The sequence below is a fragment of the Borostomias antarcticus genome, assembly GCF_949987555.1.
Source record: "Borostomias antarcticus genome assembly, chromosome: 6".
Lineage (NCBI taxonomy): Eukaryota > Metazoa > Chordata > Actinopteri > Stomiiformes > Stomiidae > Borostomias > Borostomias antarcticus.
In genome coordinates, this window is record NC_140239.1 from 15,708,290 (window position 1) to 15,726,918 (window position 18,629).

The 18,629-nt window shown below is 44.9% G+C and overlaps 1 protein-coding gene across 1 annotated transcript in view; it reads left to right on the forward strand.

The window, feature by feature from the left end:
- msh3 (mutS homolog 3 (E. coli)) overlaps nucleotides 1–18,629 on the forward strand; it is a gene marked incomplete at its 5' end in the record, with an annotated part of 186,563 nt that overhangs the window by 91,297 nt on the left and 76,637 nt on the right. Inside the window, 4 exons of the mRNA XM_084440013.1 lie at nucleotides 1,786–1,954; nucleotides 2,367–2,431; nucleotides 3,207–3,323; nucleotides 11,030–11,137. Coding sequence (XP_084296139.1) covers nucleotides 1,786–1,954; nucleotides 2,367–2,431; nucleotides 3,207–3,323; nucleotides 11,030–11,137 — 459 coding nt within the window. The remainder of the gene's footprint in view (nucleotides 1–1,785; nucleotides 1,955–2,366; nucleotides 2,432–3,206; nucleotides 3,324–11,029; nucleotides 11,138–18,629) is intronic.

Consider the following 18,629-nt stretch of genomic DNA (forward strand, 5'->3'; position numbering starts at 1 on the left):
CCCTGAGGGGGGAAGACGTCGGGCGCAGCTATGGGACCTGCAAACACCGAGGCGGCAGCCACGGGCAGCGGAAACACGGGCGGGGCAGCAACGGCAGCAGCGGGAAGCGCGGGACGAGCCGCCTGCAACCTGCGGGATTCCAGGGCCTGGATCCGGGAATCCATTGACGACAACGAGGAGTGAATAGCCGCCAGCGCCGCCAGCACAGGATCGACCGCGGGTCCGCCCGGAGCTGGAGCAGCGGGAGCAGCAGCAAGCGGCACCAGCGCGGACCCCCTCGGCGGCGCAACCGGAGATTCAGAGGGGAGCGCAGGACGATCCTCCGTGTCCCGGGAAACCTTCCTCTTTCCTGAAGCCTTCTTGGGCACGCAGGCAGGGGCGGGGTCCTCGATTGCAAACAGCAGCGCGAGCAGAGGACCTCCAACACGGTGGGCAGAGGCCAGTCCTCCGCACCGGGAAAAGGCGAGGCCCTGACAGCCAGGCGACGGCTTCGGCGGACTCCTGAGGAAGAACCCCCGGACGGGCCTGCATCCCAGAGGGACTCGTCCTCGGACTCTGAATGAACCCCCGAAACTATGAACTGGAGAGGACATCGCGGGCAGCAAGGCAAGCCAAACACACGAAATTGCAAACACGAGCACAACGCCGAGCAGAGAGCGAAGCGAAGAGCGCAGGTAGCAACACGATAGTAGTAGCAACACAAAAGCATTAGCAAGCAGCAGCAAGCAGTAGCGGCAGCAGCAGCGAGCATGCGAACACAATCAGCAGTATGGCAAGAGCGAACAATGACATGTTTTGACAGCTTAAATACGTGCGCTGTAGTGAGCTGAACCAATGCTAAGACAGCTGACAGTCAGCTGGTGGGTACGTCATTACGGGGTGTGACTGATTAACCTCTGCCAATTAGCCCGGCCTTGACGTTCGTGCCTCGCCTGAAGTACGTCGGAGACTCCATTTATGTATATAATAGTGTGTTTTATTTGTTGGTTGTCTGCTGGTTGAATAATGGTTTAATTATGGATAAATAATGGCTTTGTGGTGGTTGAATGATGGTTCTGTGGTGATTGTAGGTTGAATAAAGGTTGAGTTATGGTTGAATAATTGTTGTGTGGTGGCTGAATATTGGTTGTGTGGTGGTTGAATACAGGGTTTTTCCTGGCTCAGAATGGGTCTTTGGGGGGTGATGTGCACCCAATTTTTTGGGGAAACCTCAGTTTTATTCCGAGTAGCCTACCAGCATATATAGACCTATATTCTTTGCTGATGTCGATTACTAGTCGTCACACAAAACCATGGACAATGCAAGAAAGAGGGATGGGCTGCACTTGAAACAAGCTATCTAACACATTTGGAGAGGATTTTAATTGCTATTTTTATTCTAAATGTTTAGCATTTTGACACTGGTGATTGTCCTTTGGCCCTGGCTAAAATCTCTTTGGGGGGTGCCAAAAATCCTCTCTGCAGGAAAAACCCTGGAATATTGGTTGTGTGGTGGTTGAATATTGGTTGTGTGGTGTGAATAATGGCTGCGTGGTGGTTGAATAATGGCTGTGTGGTGGTTGAATAATGGTTGTGTGGTTGTTGAATAATGGTTGTGTGGTGGTTGAATAATGGCTGTGTGGTGGTTGAATAATGGCTGTGGTGGTTGAATAATGGTTGTGTGGTGGTTGAATAATGGCTGTGTGGTGGTTGAATAATGGCTGTGTGGTGGTTGAATAATGGTTGTGTGGTGGTTGAATAATGGTTGTGTGGTGGTTGAATAGTGGTTGTGTGGTGGTTGTGCAGGTCGGGGGATAAGAGGGAGCTGTTCTCAGACCTGTCTGCGTTCCCTGTGCTGCGAGAGTGTCGTGAGCAGATCCAGAACGTTCTGACAGACATACAAGACCACCTCAGAGAGGTCCGACTCACACTCAGAACCCCTACTCTGGACTACATCACCGTCTCTGGACAGGAGGTACCTCAGTGTGTGTGTGTGTCGTGTGGGTGTCTGAGAGAGCGAGAGTCACAGGTAGGTTTGGGATTATATTGACAATCTAATTTAGTGCAGGAGTCTGAGTCATAGGAGTGATCTGATTTAGGTGTGTGTGTGTGTAATGTATGTGTGTGTGTGTGCGTGTAATGTATGTGTGTGTGTGTGTGTGTGTAATGTATGGGTGTGCTCGTCTGAGGGCGTCAGTGATCTGATTAAGGTTTCTGTGTGTGTCTTAATTAAAGTGACACATTCTCTTTCTGTTGTGGCCTTATCCATCAACCCCTCCATCCCTCCCTCCCTCCCTCCCTCACCCTCTCTCTCCTCCCTCATCTCCTGTACCCTCTCTCCCCCTCCCTCCTCCTGTCTTCAACTCTCTTTCCCTTTCTCCTAACAGTTCCTGATCGAGGTGAAGAACTCCATGGCGTCCATAGTGCCGTCTGACTGGGTCAAAATCAGCAGGTAAACACATCCAGAACCAGCATTGTCCTGACCACCATGCCTGGTCAAATAGAGATAGAGAGAGACTGACCACCATTCCTGGTCAAATAGAGATAGAGAGAGACTGACCACCATGCCTGGTCAAATAGAGATAGAGAGAGACTGACCACCATGCCTGGTCAGAGAGAGAGAGAGAGAGATGACCACCATGCCTGGTCAAATAGAGATAGAGAGAGACTGACCACCATGCCTGGCCAAATAGAGAGAGAGAGAGACTGACCACCATCTCTGGTCAAATAGAGAGAGAGAGAGACTGACCACCATGCCTGGTCAGAGAGAGAGAGACTGAGCACCATGCCTGGTCAAATAGAGATAGAGAGAGACTGACCACCATGCCTGGTCAAATAGAGATAAAGATAGACTGAACACCATGCCTGGTCAAATAGAGATAGAGAGAGACTGACCACCATGCCTGGTCAGAGAGAGAAATAGACTGACCACCATGCCTGGTCAGAGAGAGAGAGAGACTGACCCCCATGCCTGGTCAGAGAGAGAGACTGTCCACCATGCCTGGTCAGAGAGAGATAGACTTGGGAGGACCTGCAGGAGAGTGATGAGTGGAAATGCTATACAGTATTTCCCTGTTTGATAACGTATTTCTCACCTTCTCTCTTTCCTTCTCCCTTCCCAATCCTCCCTCCTCTTCCTCTCATCCTCTCCTCCTCCTCCTCTCCTCCTCCTCCTCTCATCCTCTCCTCCTCCTCCTCCTCTCCTCCTCTCCTCTTCTCTTCTCCAGTACTAAGTCAGTCAGCAGGTACCAGTCTCCCTTCCTGGTAGAGAGGTACAGGAAGCTGCAGCAGCTCAGAGAACAGCTGCTATTGGACAGTCAGAGGGAATGGACCAACTTCCTGCAGTGCGTAGCTGTATCAGACATGCACACGCTGTCAAAAACTCTCTCTCTCTCTCTCTCTCTCTCTATCTCTCTCTCCCTCTCCCTCTCTCTCTCATCACACACACACACACACACACACACACACTGGCACACACCGTCAAACAGACTGTCAGCAATTGCTCCATATGGAACACTTTTAACAATCATTTCCTCTGTCTCATCCCCCCTCATGTCTGTCTCTCTCTCCTGTCTGTCTCTCTCTCTCTCATGTCTCTCTCTCTCCTGTCTGTCTGTCTCTCTCTCTCTCTCTCTCTCTCTCATCTGTCTCTCATGTCTGTGTCTCTCTCTCTCTGTCTACATACATACAAACATACATACAGACAGACAGACAGACAGACAGACAGACAGACAGACAGACAGACAGACAGACAGATGTGAGAACATAAGAATGTAACTTGACACGCGGTATTCTAACAGGCGCTTTACGGCATTCCGCACCACCGCTCACATGCCCATAGGGGCGCAGTAATACTACTCATTGACCCATTGCTGTAGCTCATCTCGCACATTAGATGAGCCTACCTTGTTCTCAAACTCCTTGTTCTCTGTCTGGTGGTAATTTAATTATTACGAACAAAGCCTATCTATCTATAGTTTATATCTCTGTAACTGTCGCCGGGTCTATATCTGTCAACTCATGTGCTGGGACAAGTAGAAGTTTAATACAGTAGGGTAACTGAGTGTTCTCATATGAAACATGGCATCAAGACGAGTAAGATGGCTAACGGAGCTGACCAGAGATGTGTTTGAAATGGTTCACTCACTCCCTATTCCCTATGTAGTGCTACTCATAGTGAACTACATAGGGAATGATTTAACAGTTTTGGGACACTACATGGAATGTCATTGCGTAGGATATTCATGACGCAAACAAGCAGACGCGCCGATCACTGATGGCAGCAGGTTGAAATATCAGGTAGTATTTAGGTTCCATGTTTAGTTGAATGATAAATCCCATACAAATGTTTGGAATTCTAATGATGTGCAAGTGGGATTTTGTCAACTTTAGTGCTGTCTGCTAATAGCAGGCTGGGAAGCTGCACGGTAAGACTGTGATAGCAAGTTAGCTCACGACAGCAGCTTCCATAATATTAACGGTAGCTGTCGGTGGCTAAAAAGCAGATAGCTAACTTTACAACGATGATTCCTGTAGCTATTTTGATTTTGATGCTATTAATTCAACTTCTGTTTCTCGGGCAGGAACGGAGACGAGCTCGCATTAGCAGCAAAGCAGCTACAGGAATGATCTTAACATTAGCTAATTGCTTTGGCCACTGATAGCTACCGTCTTCTTCACTTCTCCTTCGGTAAAACATGACACTGTTGTATTGTGGTATTGTGGAGTGCTTAGGCAGAAGCAGGAAGAGAAACCCGTCATGGGACCTTAAATCAGAAAAAATATGGAATGGTAGTGAACGGCGTGAGAAGCTATTGTAAGCTAGACTGCTACGTAAACAACCACCATTCATGTGACACAGGGAACAGACGTCAGGGGTCAGCTAGCTAGCTAACTGTACCAGTTAGCTAACAACTATGTGAACTCAAACTCCTTGTTCTCTGTCTGGTTGTAATTTTAATTATTACGAACAAAGCCTATCTATCTATAGTAGGCCTATCTATCTCTGTAAATTTCGTCGGGTCTGTATCTGTTAACTCATATGGAACAAGATATCGGGACAAGTAGAGATTTAATACAGTAGGCTAACTAGCTAGCTAGCAGAGTGTTCTCATGGAACATGGCATCAGGATGAGTAAGCTAGCTAACGGGGCTGATTAGAGATGTGTTTGAAATGGTTCACTCACTCCCTATTCCCTAAGTAGTATTACCCATATAGTGAACTACATAGGGAATTATTGCTTCGGATATTCATGGAATGTACACACCAGTTAGCTAGCAACTACGTGGACACAGGCTGATCTACTATACGGAATTGGACCGAGGAGTGTTCTCATATGGAACTAGGCTAACACAGTTGTTTCAAGACCAGCAGTAACGTTTGTGGTTTAATTTTTGTCCTTCGCTTGGCTATTCTTGTTGGGGTGAATTGACCAGCTCTGTCAAATCGCCGGACGAGATGCCCGCTTCTATGACTGGATCTACACAGCAAACAAGCATAACAGTGCCTCATGAAGACCGACGACTTGCTACATTAGGCTACCTCCTGGAATACCCCAAGGTCTTTCATATTGAAATTCTCTTGATGGTCTGGGGAGTTGCGAGACGTGTTAAGGGAGTGCATCAGTCGTGATCCTTGACAGTAGGCTACCAGCCTGCGCTGCGCTCAGCACAAAGTTGGATGAATGGATGGACTTATTGGAATCCTGGAAAATGTTGATTGCGCTTTAAAATCATGAAAGCATGAATGTAAAAATGCAGCAACAGAAGTAGTCTAGGTGAGATGGTGGTTTAAATGAAAAGCATCAATTGAGACTGGTGATAATGCTGATAATCTACAGTAGGGCCTACCTCTGGCTGAGTTCATGGTTACAACCATTCATCTCTTACACATGGGCCTATACAATACTTGCACATCCATCTATCAATCAAACTAGCGAATTCAATCCAACACCTGTGGAATGGCCGGTCATGGCAAAGCACCCGCTAACGTAGGCTACCCTCCTCCCCACGATCCAGGGCTAGGAAACCGGTCCATCCAGTTTATTTGAATATAAAATAATTTGTAGGGGGGGGGGTTACAATAGTCTAGTCCAGGTTCGCTGGCGAGTGGCGAGCTAGTCAGATATGGCGCATGCATGTGTGGACATTGTAGGCCTATTCTGTAAAATCTAAAGAATAAAAGTAGGCTACGTTCAACATTCATTGGAGTGGTCCAGTTGGATAGGCTGGTCTAATCTAAATAAATTGAGGACCTGTATTTTCAGTGTTTGCTGGTAGCGAATGCCACAGACAGACAGGGAGGAAATCTATTTGTTTCATTGTTTCATTGTTTGTGCTCTGTATGCACAAGATAGTAAATGTTCGGATATAATTGGCAGTAGGGCGGGAAAAAACCCTATCAAAGGCCAAGATTAGAAGGGATTTGAAGATGTAATTGGTCATTTTAAATGGGCCTACTTTATCTTTTGATGCCTATTTGAACGGACTGCATCGATCAATGCAATTACTCTTTCCACGTTTTTCAGTTTTACCCTTTTCATCAATAAAACATCATTTTTACAACCATGTCTCATTGATTGGGAAGGCATTTAGAGCTGCCGGTCTATTAGCCTACTTATTCGGACTCAGAGGATGACATAACTGTTTATTGAGAAACAATTGATAGGCAGGCTGGGCTATATAAAGAAATACCACAATGCATGTAGTCTAGATATATTACATTATGGTTATACACTTTATGGTAGACTGGCCTCTCGCCCTCTATAAGCAGGCTACATTGTGGCTGTTTTGTTCATCGCAGAAGCCCATAGCCTAGGCAACACATTAAAAAAAAAAAAAAAATACATAGAAGGAATCAGAATATGTGGAAATTTAATTTTAGCCTATTTTAATAGTGCTTAGAGGGAATTATATTCAACGCACATTATGACCTGAGCATCATGCCAACACTAGCCTAACTGATGAGGTCGTGGCCTTCAACTTTGCATGATTTGCATTTGCATTGTTTTTAATGTTACTAAAAGCAACATATGATTTGTATGTGAAAGGCGTCATAGGCCTATAGGCCTATGACGCCTTTCTCATATTTTTATGAATAAAGCCTAGGCCGCACTTTAACAAGAATAGAGCCTACACTTCACAAAAGGAGAAGAATCGATGAAACAGCATTTTGGCCAAGGATCCAAATAAAACAGTAGTCTACTGTACAGATGCAGCATAGAACGTAGATACATAATACTTATCTAATTACTAATTATCTAAGTTAATAGGCCTATGAGAACGCAACGCTTTTTACGGTAGGCTAGGCCTATGCATCTTGTGATTGTACTGTAGCCTAGGCTACAACTTAAGGCTTAGGCCCTATTGAATTCCTTTTATAGCCTACTAGGCTACTCATTATTATCGAATTATCTAGTTGATATATGAATAAAACAAAAAGCCGTTTTAATGGCTATGGGCTACTAGTTGTAGCTATACACGAGTTACTCGTGACGAGTTGATGTGCTCTGCTCTTACGCACGGTTGAGGTGGCAGGTCAAATACACTTCGCGCATATCCTCTGCACCTTGGCAGTGCAACTGCCACAGACAGCTATGGTGCACTTCATGCATTGGTAGACAGTTCTGTTCTTGCTGCAGCTTGTCTTCACCATGCAGGTATTTTTTTCGGGGTATTCTTCTGTGGACACTGCGAGGGGCACCGCCGGTGGCTGTTTGGACGCCAGAGCACGCAGCTCTTCAGCCAACTGGAGGATGTTGCGTCTGGATAGGCTCTGCGTCTCTCCACCAGTCCCCAGCGAGTCCAAGTTCCCCCAATGAATAATACTTCAGGCCTTCTATATTATAGAAATATACTATAATAGCCTACATAGCGCGAAACAGTGCATATAATAGGCTGTAGCCAGCGTGAAACTGCGCATTCCCTATAGCCGTTCATTGAACGGCTGGTGGCCGGTATAAATAAATAAAAACATACACAATATTTTGTTATTTAAATTTATAATTTAACAATAGGGGGTGCAACAGAACACAATTTTAGGGAAAGTCATTGACAGGCGGACTTCAATGTTTTATTAAAATATAGTTATGTGCAAATGAAAACCCACAATCGTTCAATGGACGTCTTTGGCGGTTCTAAGACCTTACCCCGATTTTGGAAATCAGATAAAGGCGTTCACAAGACCATTTCAATAATCGCATTATAACAATTATCGGTTGATCGGCGTATAGTGTGCATGTGAACGCACTCACTGTCAAACCTGCCGCTATGCACAAGATAGTTAATGTCCGGATATGATTGGCAATGAGTGATCTTTACTTATTAGCCGACTGCGCTCAGACTTGGCTACATTAGCTGGTGCCCCGTCTTCAAATTTACTTCCGGGGTTTACGAGTAGCCTACCAGTTGAATGCGTTCCAGAAACAAAACGCAAAACCCTCAGGTTCACCACATCTTTACTAACAAATATATTTACAATACTGTTATTTTGCGCATTTGACTTAACAGCCACCACGTCTTGACCCGACGTCAGTTACCGAGATAGATAGGCTACTGTAGGCCTAGGTGTTCGTAATAATTAAATTACATCCAGATGGAGAAAACGTGTTTGAGAACAAGGTAATTATAACAATTAAACGTTATTTGTATAGCACCTTTCATACAGATAAATTCAGCTCAAAGTGCTTTACAACAGAGCATTTAAATTAAAGAATGTGAAATTGAATGATGCTTCATTCGTAGACTATAGGAGAAAAACACTGAGCCCAGCCTGCTAAATCTACTCAAAGACGCCACCTGGCGGTGGTGCATCACTAAAACGAAATAACACCCGTCTGAAATCCCACGAGATTTCCAACGGGATTTCCCTGCCAAATACCGCAAAGGGGAAATGCTGCAGCATGTGACATTTCTAACTTCCTGTACATCTGTACATACATACATACAATCTGTTTAAATAAATATGTCTCTGAGTACACATATATATGTTACGGTGAATCTGAGAAAACGGGGAATGTGAGCTTTTCCCGGTTAATGTGCACATTCCCCGACCTCGCGGGGAATGTAGGAGAAACATGTGCGTTTCTCACATCTCCCGGGGAATGTGCACAATCCCCGACCGTGCGGAAGATGTGAGAAATACTAACCAATTTCTCACATCTCCCGCACGGTCGGGGATTGTGCACATTAACCCGGAAATGCTTACAATTCCCGACCTTGCGGTAAATCTAGCAAAGTGCAACCTTATGCAAAACGTCTGCGCAGCCGGATGGTGGGAGAGGCCTTATGTGACGCCTCAGAGGGCGTGCACCATAAGAGGCACCCACAGTAGTTGGGCTAACGTTACTGGCGCACACCTGTGAGAGATTTTTCGTCTTTTCGTCTGTCTTTCGGCTAGCTAACGTGTAGGGTTCCTTTGGAGGTTCCCACCTTCCTGTTGTTTCAATGTTCCTTTTGCGTTTGTTAACTTGATCACCAGTGTATCCTCCTAATACTACTTACACTGTGTGCAGCATAGGCTATATTACTGTTCAAAGTAGACCACAGACTGTTATTATTAACTGTAGGGGAGGACCGGGACGAATGAAACACATTTTGGTTTGATCAGATTTACACAGAAATTAATAAAGATGGAGATTACATTTTTTTGATGACAAACAACTTGTACATGTCCTTTACTAACCTATTAGTTGTAAGTTTCGTTCTGTGGTGTAACCACACTCTTGTGGTGTAATTCAAGACGGCCGAGAACAGAAGATGTGCATTGTTTCTCTTGTCCCTGCCGTGCGGGGCGAGTGAAACAGGAGTGGGACGAGTGAAACAGTGAGATTGTTTTGCTTATTGTGTTGCGTAGCCTAGCGGCTTGTAGGCTAATTATCTTAACTTTCAACAGGTATAATTAGACCCAATTTAATGTTTCCATTAATGCAATTGATGCTATGTATTCGAAAACCATGGGCAAAATGTCAAGCGCCTCTCGTTCTAAGCGCACGAGCCCTCTCCCACCATCCGGCTGCGCAGACGTTTTGCATACGGTTGGACTTTGCTAGATTTACCGCAAGGTCGGGAATTGTAAGCATTTCCTGGTTAATGTGCACAATCCCCGACCGTGCGGGAGATGTGAGAAATTGGTTAGTATTTCTCACATCTCCCGCACGGTCGGGGATTGTGCACATTCCCCGGGAGATGTGAGAAACGTACATGTTTCTCCTACATTCCCCGCGAGGTCGGGGAATGTGCACATTAACCGGGAAAAGCTCACATTCCCCGTTTTCTCAGAATCACCGTAACATAAGCACACATATATATAGAATATAACAATATAATTTAACAAAATATATGTGTATAGATTAAAGCAACAACAATAGTGGACTTATTATTTCGGTTGATATATTATTATATTTCATGCTTCTCTCTCCTGTCTTGTTTTTCTCCTGTCTGTCTGTCTGTCTGTCTCTCTCTCCCCTCTCTGTCTCTGTCTGTCTCTCTCCTGTCTTCCTCAATGTCTCTCTCTCCTCTGTCTGTCTGTCTGTCTGTCTGTCTGTCTGTCTGTCTGTCTGTCTCTCTGTCTATCTGTCTCTCTCCTGTCTGTCTCTATGTCTCTCTCTCTACTGTCTGTCTCTGCCTCTCTCTCTCCCGTCTGTCTCTGTCTCTCTCTCTCCACTGTCTGTCTCTGCCTCTCTCTCTCCCCTGTCTGTCTCTATGTTTCTCTCCCCCCCGTCTGTCTCTATGTCTCTCTCTCTCTCTCCCTGTCTGTCTCTGTCTCTCTCCCCCCTGTCTGTCTCTGTCTCTCTCTCTCTCTCTCCCTGTCTGTCTCTATGTCTCTCTCCCCCCCGTCTGTCTCTATGTCTCTCTCTCTCTCTCCCCCCCGTCTGTCTCTGTCTCTCTCTCTCTCTCTCTCCCTGTCTGTCTCTATGTCTCTCTCCCCCCGTCTGTCTCTATGTCTCTCTCTCTCTCCCCTGTCTGTCTCTATGTCTCTCTCTCTCCCCCCCCTGTCTGTCTCTATGTCTTTTCTATCTCTCTCTTTCTCTCTCTCTCTCTCTCTCTCTAGTCAGTTTGGGGAGTATTATCACACAATGAAACAGGCTATTAGTCACCTAGCAACAGTGGACTGTCTCTTCTCGTTGGCTGAAGTGGCGAAGCAGGGGAACTACTGCAGGTGAGTCCTCTCCTGGTGTGTGTGTGCGTGTATGTGTGTGCGTGCATGTGTGTGCGTGCGTGTGTGTGCGTGTGCATGTGTGTGTGTACGTGCGCATGCATGTGTGCGTACGTGCGTATGTTGTGTGTGTGCAGGCGCGCTTTTGTGTGTGCAGGGAACAAGATGGTTGCTGCTCCTAGAAAATGTTCTTTACAATATTCTGTCTAGAATCATGGTGTGTGTGTGTGTGTGTGTGTGTGTGTGTGTGTGTGTGTGTGTGTGTGTGTGTGTGTGTGTGTGGTTATATGTGTAGTGTGTGTGTGTGGTTATATGTGTGTGTGTGTGTGTGTGTGTGTGTGTGGTTACATGTGTAGTATGTGTGTGTGTCTGTGTGTGTGTGTGTGTGTGTGTAGGTTATACTTGTAGTGTGTGTGTGTGTCTCTCTGTGTGTGTGGTAGCAGACAGCCTGTGAGGAGGAGTGGGTTGGCAGCTATCAGCTAGAACACCAACAACTCCCACTGCCTTGCACCTTCCTCTCTCTATCTCTCTCTCTATATATATATATATATATCTCTCTCTCTCTCTCTCTCTCTCTCTCTCTCTCTATATATATATATATCTCTCTCTTTGTCAATTCAAAGGGCTTTATTGGCATGGTAAACTTTACATTGCCAAAACAAATGTAGCCCACTCCTGAAGGAATACACAACTATATCTAGTCCTAGGTCCTAAAGGATTAAGGTATGAAGTCAGTGCAATTACTAAACACAAATAATTGTAATTACTTAGAAGTTTAGTGTGAATATAGAATGATGCAGTTGAACATGTATACATATATAAGAAAACTAATAAACTGGCCCCATAAAGAAAATGAATAGAAATGTCTGTACCATGTCCTTTTGTTCAAGTGTCGAGTCTGAGCTGATCAATTTCTGATCCAAGGTGTGCCAAGTCCAAAAAGTAAAAGTCAAAAGTATGCTTCTATTGTGTGTTGAGCTGGTGCCAGTCCAGGTTGACTGGCACAATCCAACCACAAAACAAGGTCACTGCTGTTGCAGTACGAGATCTGGAGTTGGAATCAGTTGGGTTGGCTCCCCATCTATTGGGGACTTCACCATTGACTGGGATTCCTGAATTGTCCTAGTAGATCATTCCTGAATTGTCCTAGTAGATCATACCTGAATTGTCCTAGTAGACCATTCCTGAATTGTCCTAGTAGATCATTCCTGAATTGTCCTAGTAGATCATTCCTGAATTGTCCTAGTAGATCATTCCTGAATTGTCCTAGTAGATCATTCCTGAATTGTCCTAGTAGATCATTCCTGAATTGTCCTAGTAGATCATTCCTGAATTGTCCTAGTAGATCATTCCTGAATTGTCCTAGAAGATCAATCCTGAATTGTCCTAGTAGATCATTCCTGGACTTTTCTTCAATAATAAAGAAGACCTGACCTGCACACAAACAGGCTCAGAGTCTCTATTCTGTTCTCTGTAGTTCTACAACATCATAACTAAAATATAATATCAACTAAATACTGCTGAATACAATATACTTTAGCTCAAATTACTAATTCGCAGACAACTATAGAATGATTCTGTTCTAACACATTACAAGCTTACAAACTAATAAAAGAGAACTCTCAAAATATTATTAAAGGGGCTCACTGTCAAGGCCCAGGCCTGGGAGAATTAGTGCTGAAGATCAAGGTGCTGTTGCAGCCCTTCTTTGGTTGGTGACAGCAGCACCAGGTCGTCTGCAAACAGAAGCATTTGACTTCTGTGTCTCCTAGGGGGATGCCAGGTGCTGCAGACTGTTCTAATTGCTTTGCTTCGTGGTAGCTCTAATTGCATCCATTGATGCATCTGTTGAAAAGGGTTGGACTCAAGCTGCATCCCTGTCTGAACCCCGGCTTTGGAGAAATAAATGTGTTCTTTGCCAGTCTTAACAGCACACTTGTTGAGTTGATGATATCATAGGTTTTTCCTCCAACACCACTTTCCAGTAGTTTGTAGCAGACCCTCGTGCCAAATTGAATCAAAAGCTTTTTTGAAATCAACAAAGCAGGAGAATAATTTGCTTTTGTTTTTGTTTATTTGGTTGTCAGTTAGGGTGCTGATGGTGAAAATATGGTCTGTTATACGATGAATTAGTAGAAAGCCAATTTGGTATTTGCTCAGGGAATTGTTTTCAGCGAGGAAATGCAGTGGTTTGGTTGGTTAGTTGATCATACAGAGGATTTTTGCCAGGTTGCTGTTGACACAGATTCCACAGTAGTTGTTGGGATCAAGTCACAGTAGTTGTTGGATTTTTGTCTCCACTCTTGTGGAGTGGCGTTATCAGTCCCTGGTTCCAAATATTGGAGGACAATGTTGTCTCTCACTCTCTCTCCCTCTCACTCTCTTTTATCTCTCCCTCTCTCTCTCTCTCTCAAGTCAAGAAGCTTTATTGGCATTACGTTTCATGATAAAACTTGTTGCCAAAGCAGAAAGACATTAATATCAATAATGACTTAACCAATAAATAAACATGTATATTATGTCTTTAACTTACTTATGTAAAGGAGAACAAGAAAAGTAAAGAAAAAATATACTTTTTTAATTTATTTAATTTAATTATTCTTAATACATAGTATTAATGATAATAATAATAATAATAATAATAATAATAATAATAATAATAATTATGATAATAATAACTAGAAAGTAAATTTCTTGGAGAAAGGTGGGCTAGCTGCTGCAGCTGTATGTAACAGCTACTGCTAGAACTACTACGGACCAGGCAATCTCCATGCACCCACCGGCGAAGACCGTGCATCTCTAGCCCACTCAGGAGCTGAATTGTGGGGTCCATGGCGTGGACAGTGGCGAGACTCCGCCCCCTCAGGTCAGAGCTGGTTGGGGACAGTGTACCCCTCTCCGGGCCACCTACCCGCCCGCACCGGTGAAAACCATGTGTCTCTAGCCCACTCGGGCTGAATTGTGGGGTCCGTGGCATGGACAGTGGCCAGACTCCGCCCCCTCAGGTCAGAGCTGGTCGGGGACAGTGTACCCCTCTCCGGGCCACCTACCCGCCCGCACCGGTAAAGATCATGTGTCTCTAGCCCACTCAGGGGCTGAGTTGTGGGGCCCGTGGCGTGGATAGTGGCGTGGTGGTGAGACTCTTCCCCCTCAGGTCAGAGCCAGTCGGGGACAGTGTACCCCTCTCCGGGCCACCTACCTGACTCCACCGGTGAAGACTGTGTGTCTCTAGCCCACTCAGGGGCTGAGTTGTGGGGCCCGTGGCGTGGATAGTGCCGTGCTGGTTAGGCTCCGCCCCCTTTGGTCACAGCTAGTCGGGGACAGTACAGTGACCTCCAGGCAATTTCCATGCATCCACCATTAAAGACTGTGTGTCTCTAACCCACTCTGGGTCTGAAATATTAGTTCTGTGGCGTGGTGGCGAGGCTCCGCCCCTTTTGGTCATAGCCAGTCAGGGACGGTGTACTCCTCTCCGGGCTACCCACCGGCCCCCACCAGTGAAGATCATGTATCTCTATTCCACTTTGGCTGAGTTCTGTGCTACCACATTAGTTATAAAAGGGTGCCTGTACCTTTAAGAGAGGCTGCACATGCACGCAAATTAAAAAAAAAAAGCAACAGCTGCCACCACTCTAATCCCAACCGACACTCTGATCCTAGACATGGTCCGCTTCAGACAGCTCTATCGCGAAAACTATAAATGTTATAGCTTATATATTGACACCATAGGAATCCTAAGAACTTGCAGAACATTTCTATGTATAATAAGTCCGTAGAGCTTAAAGGACAATGCTCGTTTTTGACAACCTGGACCTTATTTACGACATATTATAAGACGTTTGACTCACCGAGATCACTTTGGTGTAGTTCAGAGGCCTGTAGAAGAAATTTAAAATCCAGCACGAGCCAGTATATCCATGTAATGGCGGTGGTCGGGGCAACGAGAATGCAGCTTCTAAAAATCTATTTTCTGCCGCGAAACGGTTGTTTTCATCAATCTGTCTTGATGAATCGATAGTTGTGCTTACATAGAGCATAACTGTTGTGGTTTTCTAGTGTGAGTTTACTAGTCCCTGGGAAGTGGGCAAAACTGTTAGCCTACAGGTAGCTTGCCTTGTTCCTTAATCCCCCCGATGTGAATCATGTCTAGCCGGCAATAACCTAGCGGCTAGGTCCTAGCCTACCTGACTGGTCTCATCATTCTCCTCTCCCTTCCTCTTCAAAAATCGTCATATGTCCATCTGGAAAATTGTATTGATATATTAGGTTATAGGATCCGCTAGTTGTCATCAGGGAATTATAAAACCAAAGGCTTTACCAACGTGCTTGAGATGGGAAGGAGCTGTCGGCACGTCTAACTGTAGCTATAACGGCACTTAGATTACTTACATAAATGTATTTTAGCTTGCATGGCATTGCATGGCATTTTGAGAAGTAGACCTACAGGTGCTAGCACCAGTGTTTGGCCCAATTCAAACACTGGTGAACACTATTGTAATATTTGAGCGTCAATAGCCTACCTATCTTTCGTTGTAACCTCATGCCGCTCACTGAAGAAAAAATCCCTTCACACGCCGTGTCTTCCGATCATCTCAGAAAGGAGCAGCATATGGAGCGGCACAGAGCGCGTGGCCTATAGGCTCTTAGTAGAGTCTTATTGAAAATAAATAGTCCTAATGTGGGCGACAGTGGTTTTGAAAGTGCATTTAGGCTTAATTTTTTGTATTATTGTTTTTTGTATCAAATGGTGTGGCGGTGTGGTGTGTGTGTGTACCTGACGGTGAGTGTGTGTTCTGTCCCCAGGCCGTGTGTGTGTGTGTGTGTACCTGACGGTGAGTGTGTGTGTTATGTCCCCAGGCCGGCCGTGTGTTTGTGTGTGTGTGTGTGTTCTGTCCCCAGGCTGTGTGTGTGTGTGTGTGTGTGTGTGTGTATATACCTGACGGTGAGTGTGTGTGTTCTGTCCCCAGGCCGTGTGTGTGTGTGTGTACCTGACGGTGAGTGTGTGTGTTCTGTCCCCAGGCTGTCTGTGTGTGTGTGTGTGTGTGTGTGTATACCTGACGGTGAGTGTGTGTGTTCTGTCCCCAGGCCGTGTGTGTGTGTATACCTGACGGTGAGTGTGTGTGTTCTGTCCCTAGGCTGTGTGTTTGTGTGTGTGTGTGTGTGTGTGTGTGTGTGTGTGTGTGTGTATACCTGACGGTTGACGTGTATGACGCCTTAGCTGTTTAATTAAAGTCTTCAAAGTTCTTTGTTCAGTAGTTGAAGTCAGATCAATAAGGTACTGGTAACACTTGGATCCGATGCAACAGGCTTTATTGCTTGTTCAGCAGTAACAGACAATAAGACCGGTGGGCTCTCGAGAGATGACACACAGACTGACTTGTGACAGCGTCTAATATACCTTCCCTGGGCTATCCCCGCCCTTCTAGCTTGACCACAACCCATTTTTTAAAACACACCCCTAATTTGGCACGATTATAATGGTGTATTGACATATACATTGGAAGTGCTTCCCCCTAGTGGTAAGAGTTCCCAGGTAATACTTAACACTAGCAGCGCCAAGCATTTGAAACTTACCGCAGTAATAGTTGCATCGACACTGCTGGAAAGCCGTAAGAAGAAGTGATTGAATACATTTTCCGCATTTTTGTTGTATTCTATTTGACAAGTTCCTTTGCCTCATTTAGCACCAGCTGCAACAATCTCCTCCAAATCCGTTCTCTCCGTTAGCAGGGCTAACGTTGCACTATGTAGCTTGTGCTTATTAGCTAGGTTTGGTAAAAAGCTTGTGCAGTGGAGGGGTTCTTTTGGGGGAATTATTGGATTATGCCAGCTAACGTTAGTTCCCAAGCTTGTTTGATAACTATTCGATGCAGTCTGCCTAGTGCCTGCCGCCGTCATGAATGAGACGGCCCCAGTTTATAGACAGCCCCAGCTTTTGTTAGCTTTTAACTTCAAATTAACGTTTTTGTGTTTTGGGGCCAACTCTTAAAATAATATAATACGGCATGCATAGCTAGCGAGAGATATGCCCCCACATCATTTTACAACCTGTATTGTTCGACTTTGCAACTGCTTGCTTAGCTAGCCTAACGTTGGGTGTATGAAGCTGGATAGTGGCCAATTGCACCACCCTCATCCCACGATGGAGGCTATCAACTGGGCTTGGGACTTTGCCTCTCATCGCGAACTGGCAACTGTCCCGGTTGAGCTAATGGTAGGTAACGTTAGCTAGCTCAAACGTAGTTTTTTATTAGGCTATTATTAGCCTATCCAACCAATGGTATGTAGTTGTAGGCCTACTGCTGTATGGGTGGGGTTGGTATTTGCAGAGGGCTACAAACACAGCATGACACATGAGCACAGTTTTCTATGCAATATAAAGGCTACTGAAAAATAAATTGACTCCATAATCTGATTCAGTTAACACTTTATTTTTTAATAAGTGTCTCATGTGGCTTAGAATAAGGGTCTGCAAGTTCAATGGGAAAATATTGACTATTCTAGTAGGCTAGAGTTTGTTCATGTTGCACATAAAAATTCAGGTATTGCTTAGCCTATATTCACATTTAGCTTCCTCAATGGGTCAAGACAATATACAATTTAAACATTTACTCGGTACAATAAATATCACAGCCAAGAATAGATGTGAAAGTTGTGATCAAGATGCATTGGACTTGGCCGGCTTGTGGATACCTGACGGGTAGTGTGTGTGTTCTGTCCCTAGGCTATGTGTTTGTGTGTGTGTGTGTGTGTGTGTGTGTGTGTGTGTGTGTATACCTGACGGTTGACGTGTATGACGCCTTAGCTGTTTAATTAAAGTCTTCAAAGTTCTTTGTTCAGTAGTTGAAGTCAGATCAATAAGGCACTGGTAACACTTGGATCCGATGCAACAGGCTTTATTGCTTGTTCAGCAGTAACAGACAATAAGACCGGTGGGCTCTCGAGAGATGACACACAGACTGACTTGTGACAGCGTCTTATATACCTTCCCTGGGCTATCCCCGTCCTTCTAGCTTGACCACAACCCATTTTTTAAAACACACCCCTAATTTGGCACGATTATAATGGTGTATTGACATATACATTGCAAGTGCTTCCCCCTTGTGGTAAGAGTTCCCAGGTAATACTTTATGGTGTATTGAAACTGTATTGTAAGTGCTTCCCCCTGGTGGTGGGTGAGCTGATTCACAGTTTTAATTCACCATTAGCTTCGTCTCTGACCCATGCCAATTTTTTAAAAACATTATTCATTTGTACATTCAAAAACATTATTCATTTGTACATTCATTTTGTCAAAACAACACATCGTGTTCAGTAGAAAAGACTTGCCTAATCTTGACATGTGTCAACCTTATCTTTTAATGAGGTAAAAACATTAGTTCTCTTCTCGTATGAGGAAAAAACATCAGTTCTCTTCTTACATTCTGCTGATGGTGCACTCTTCCCTGTTTCACTTCTCGTTCTGTGGTTCTTGAAACAATGTTATCTAATTTCA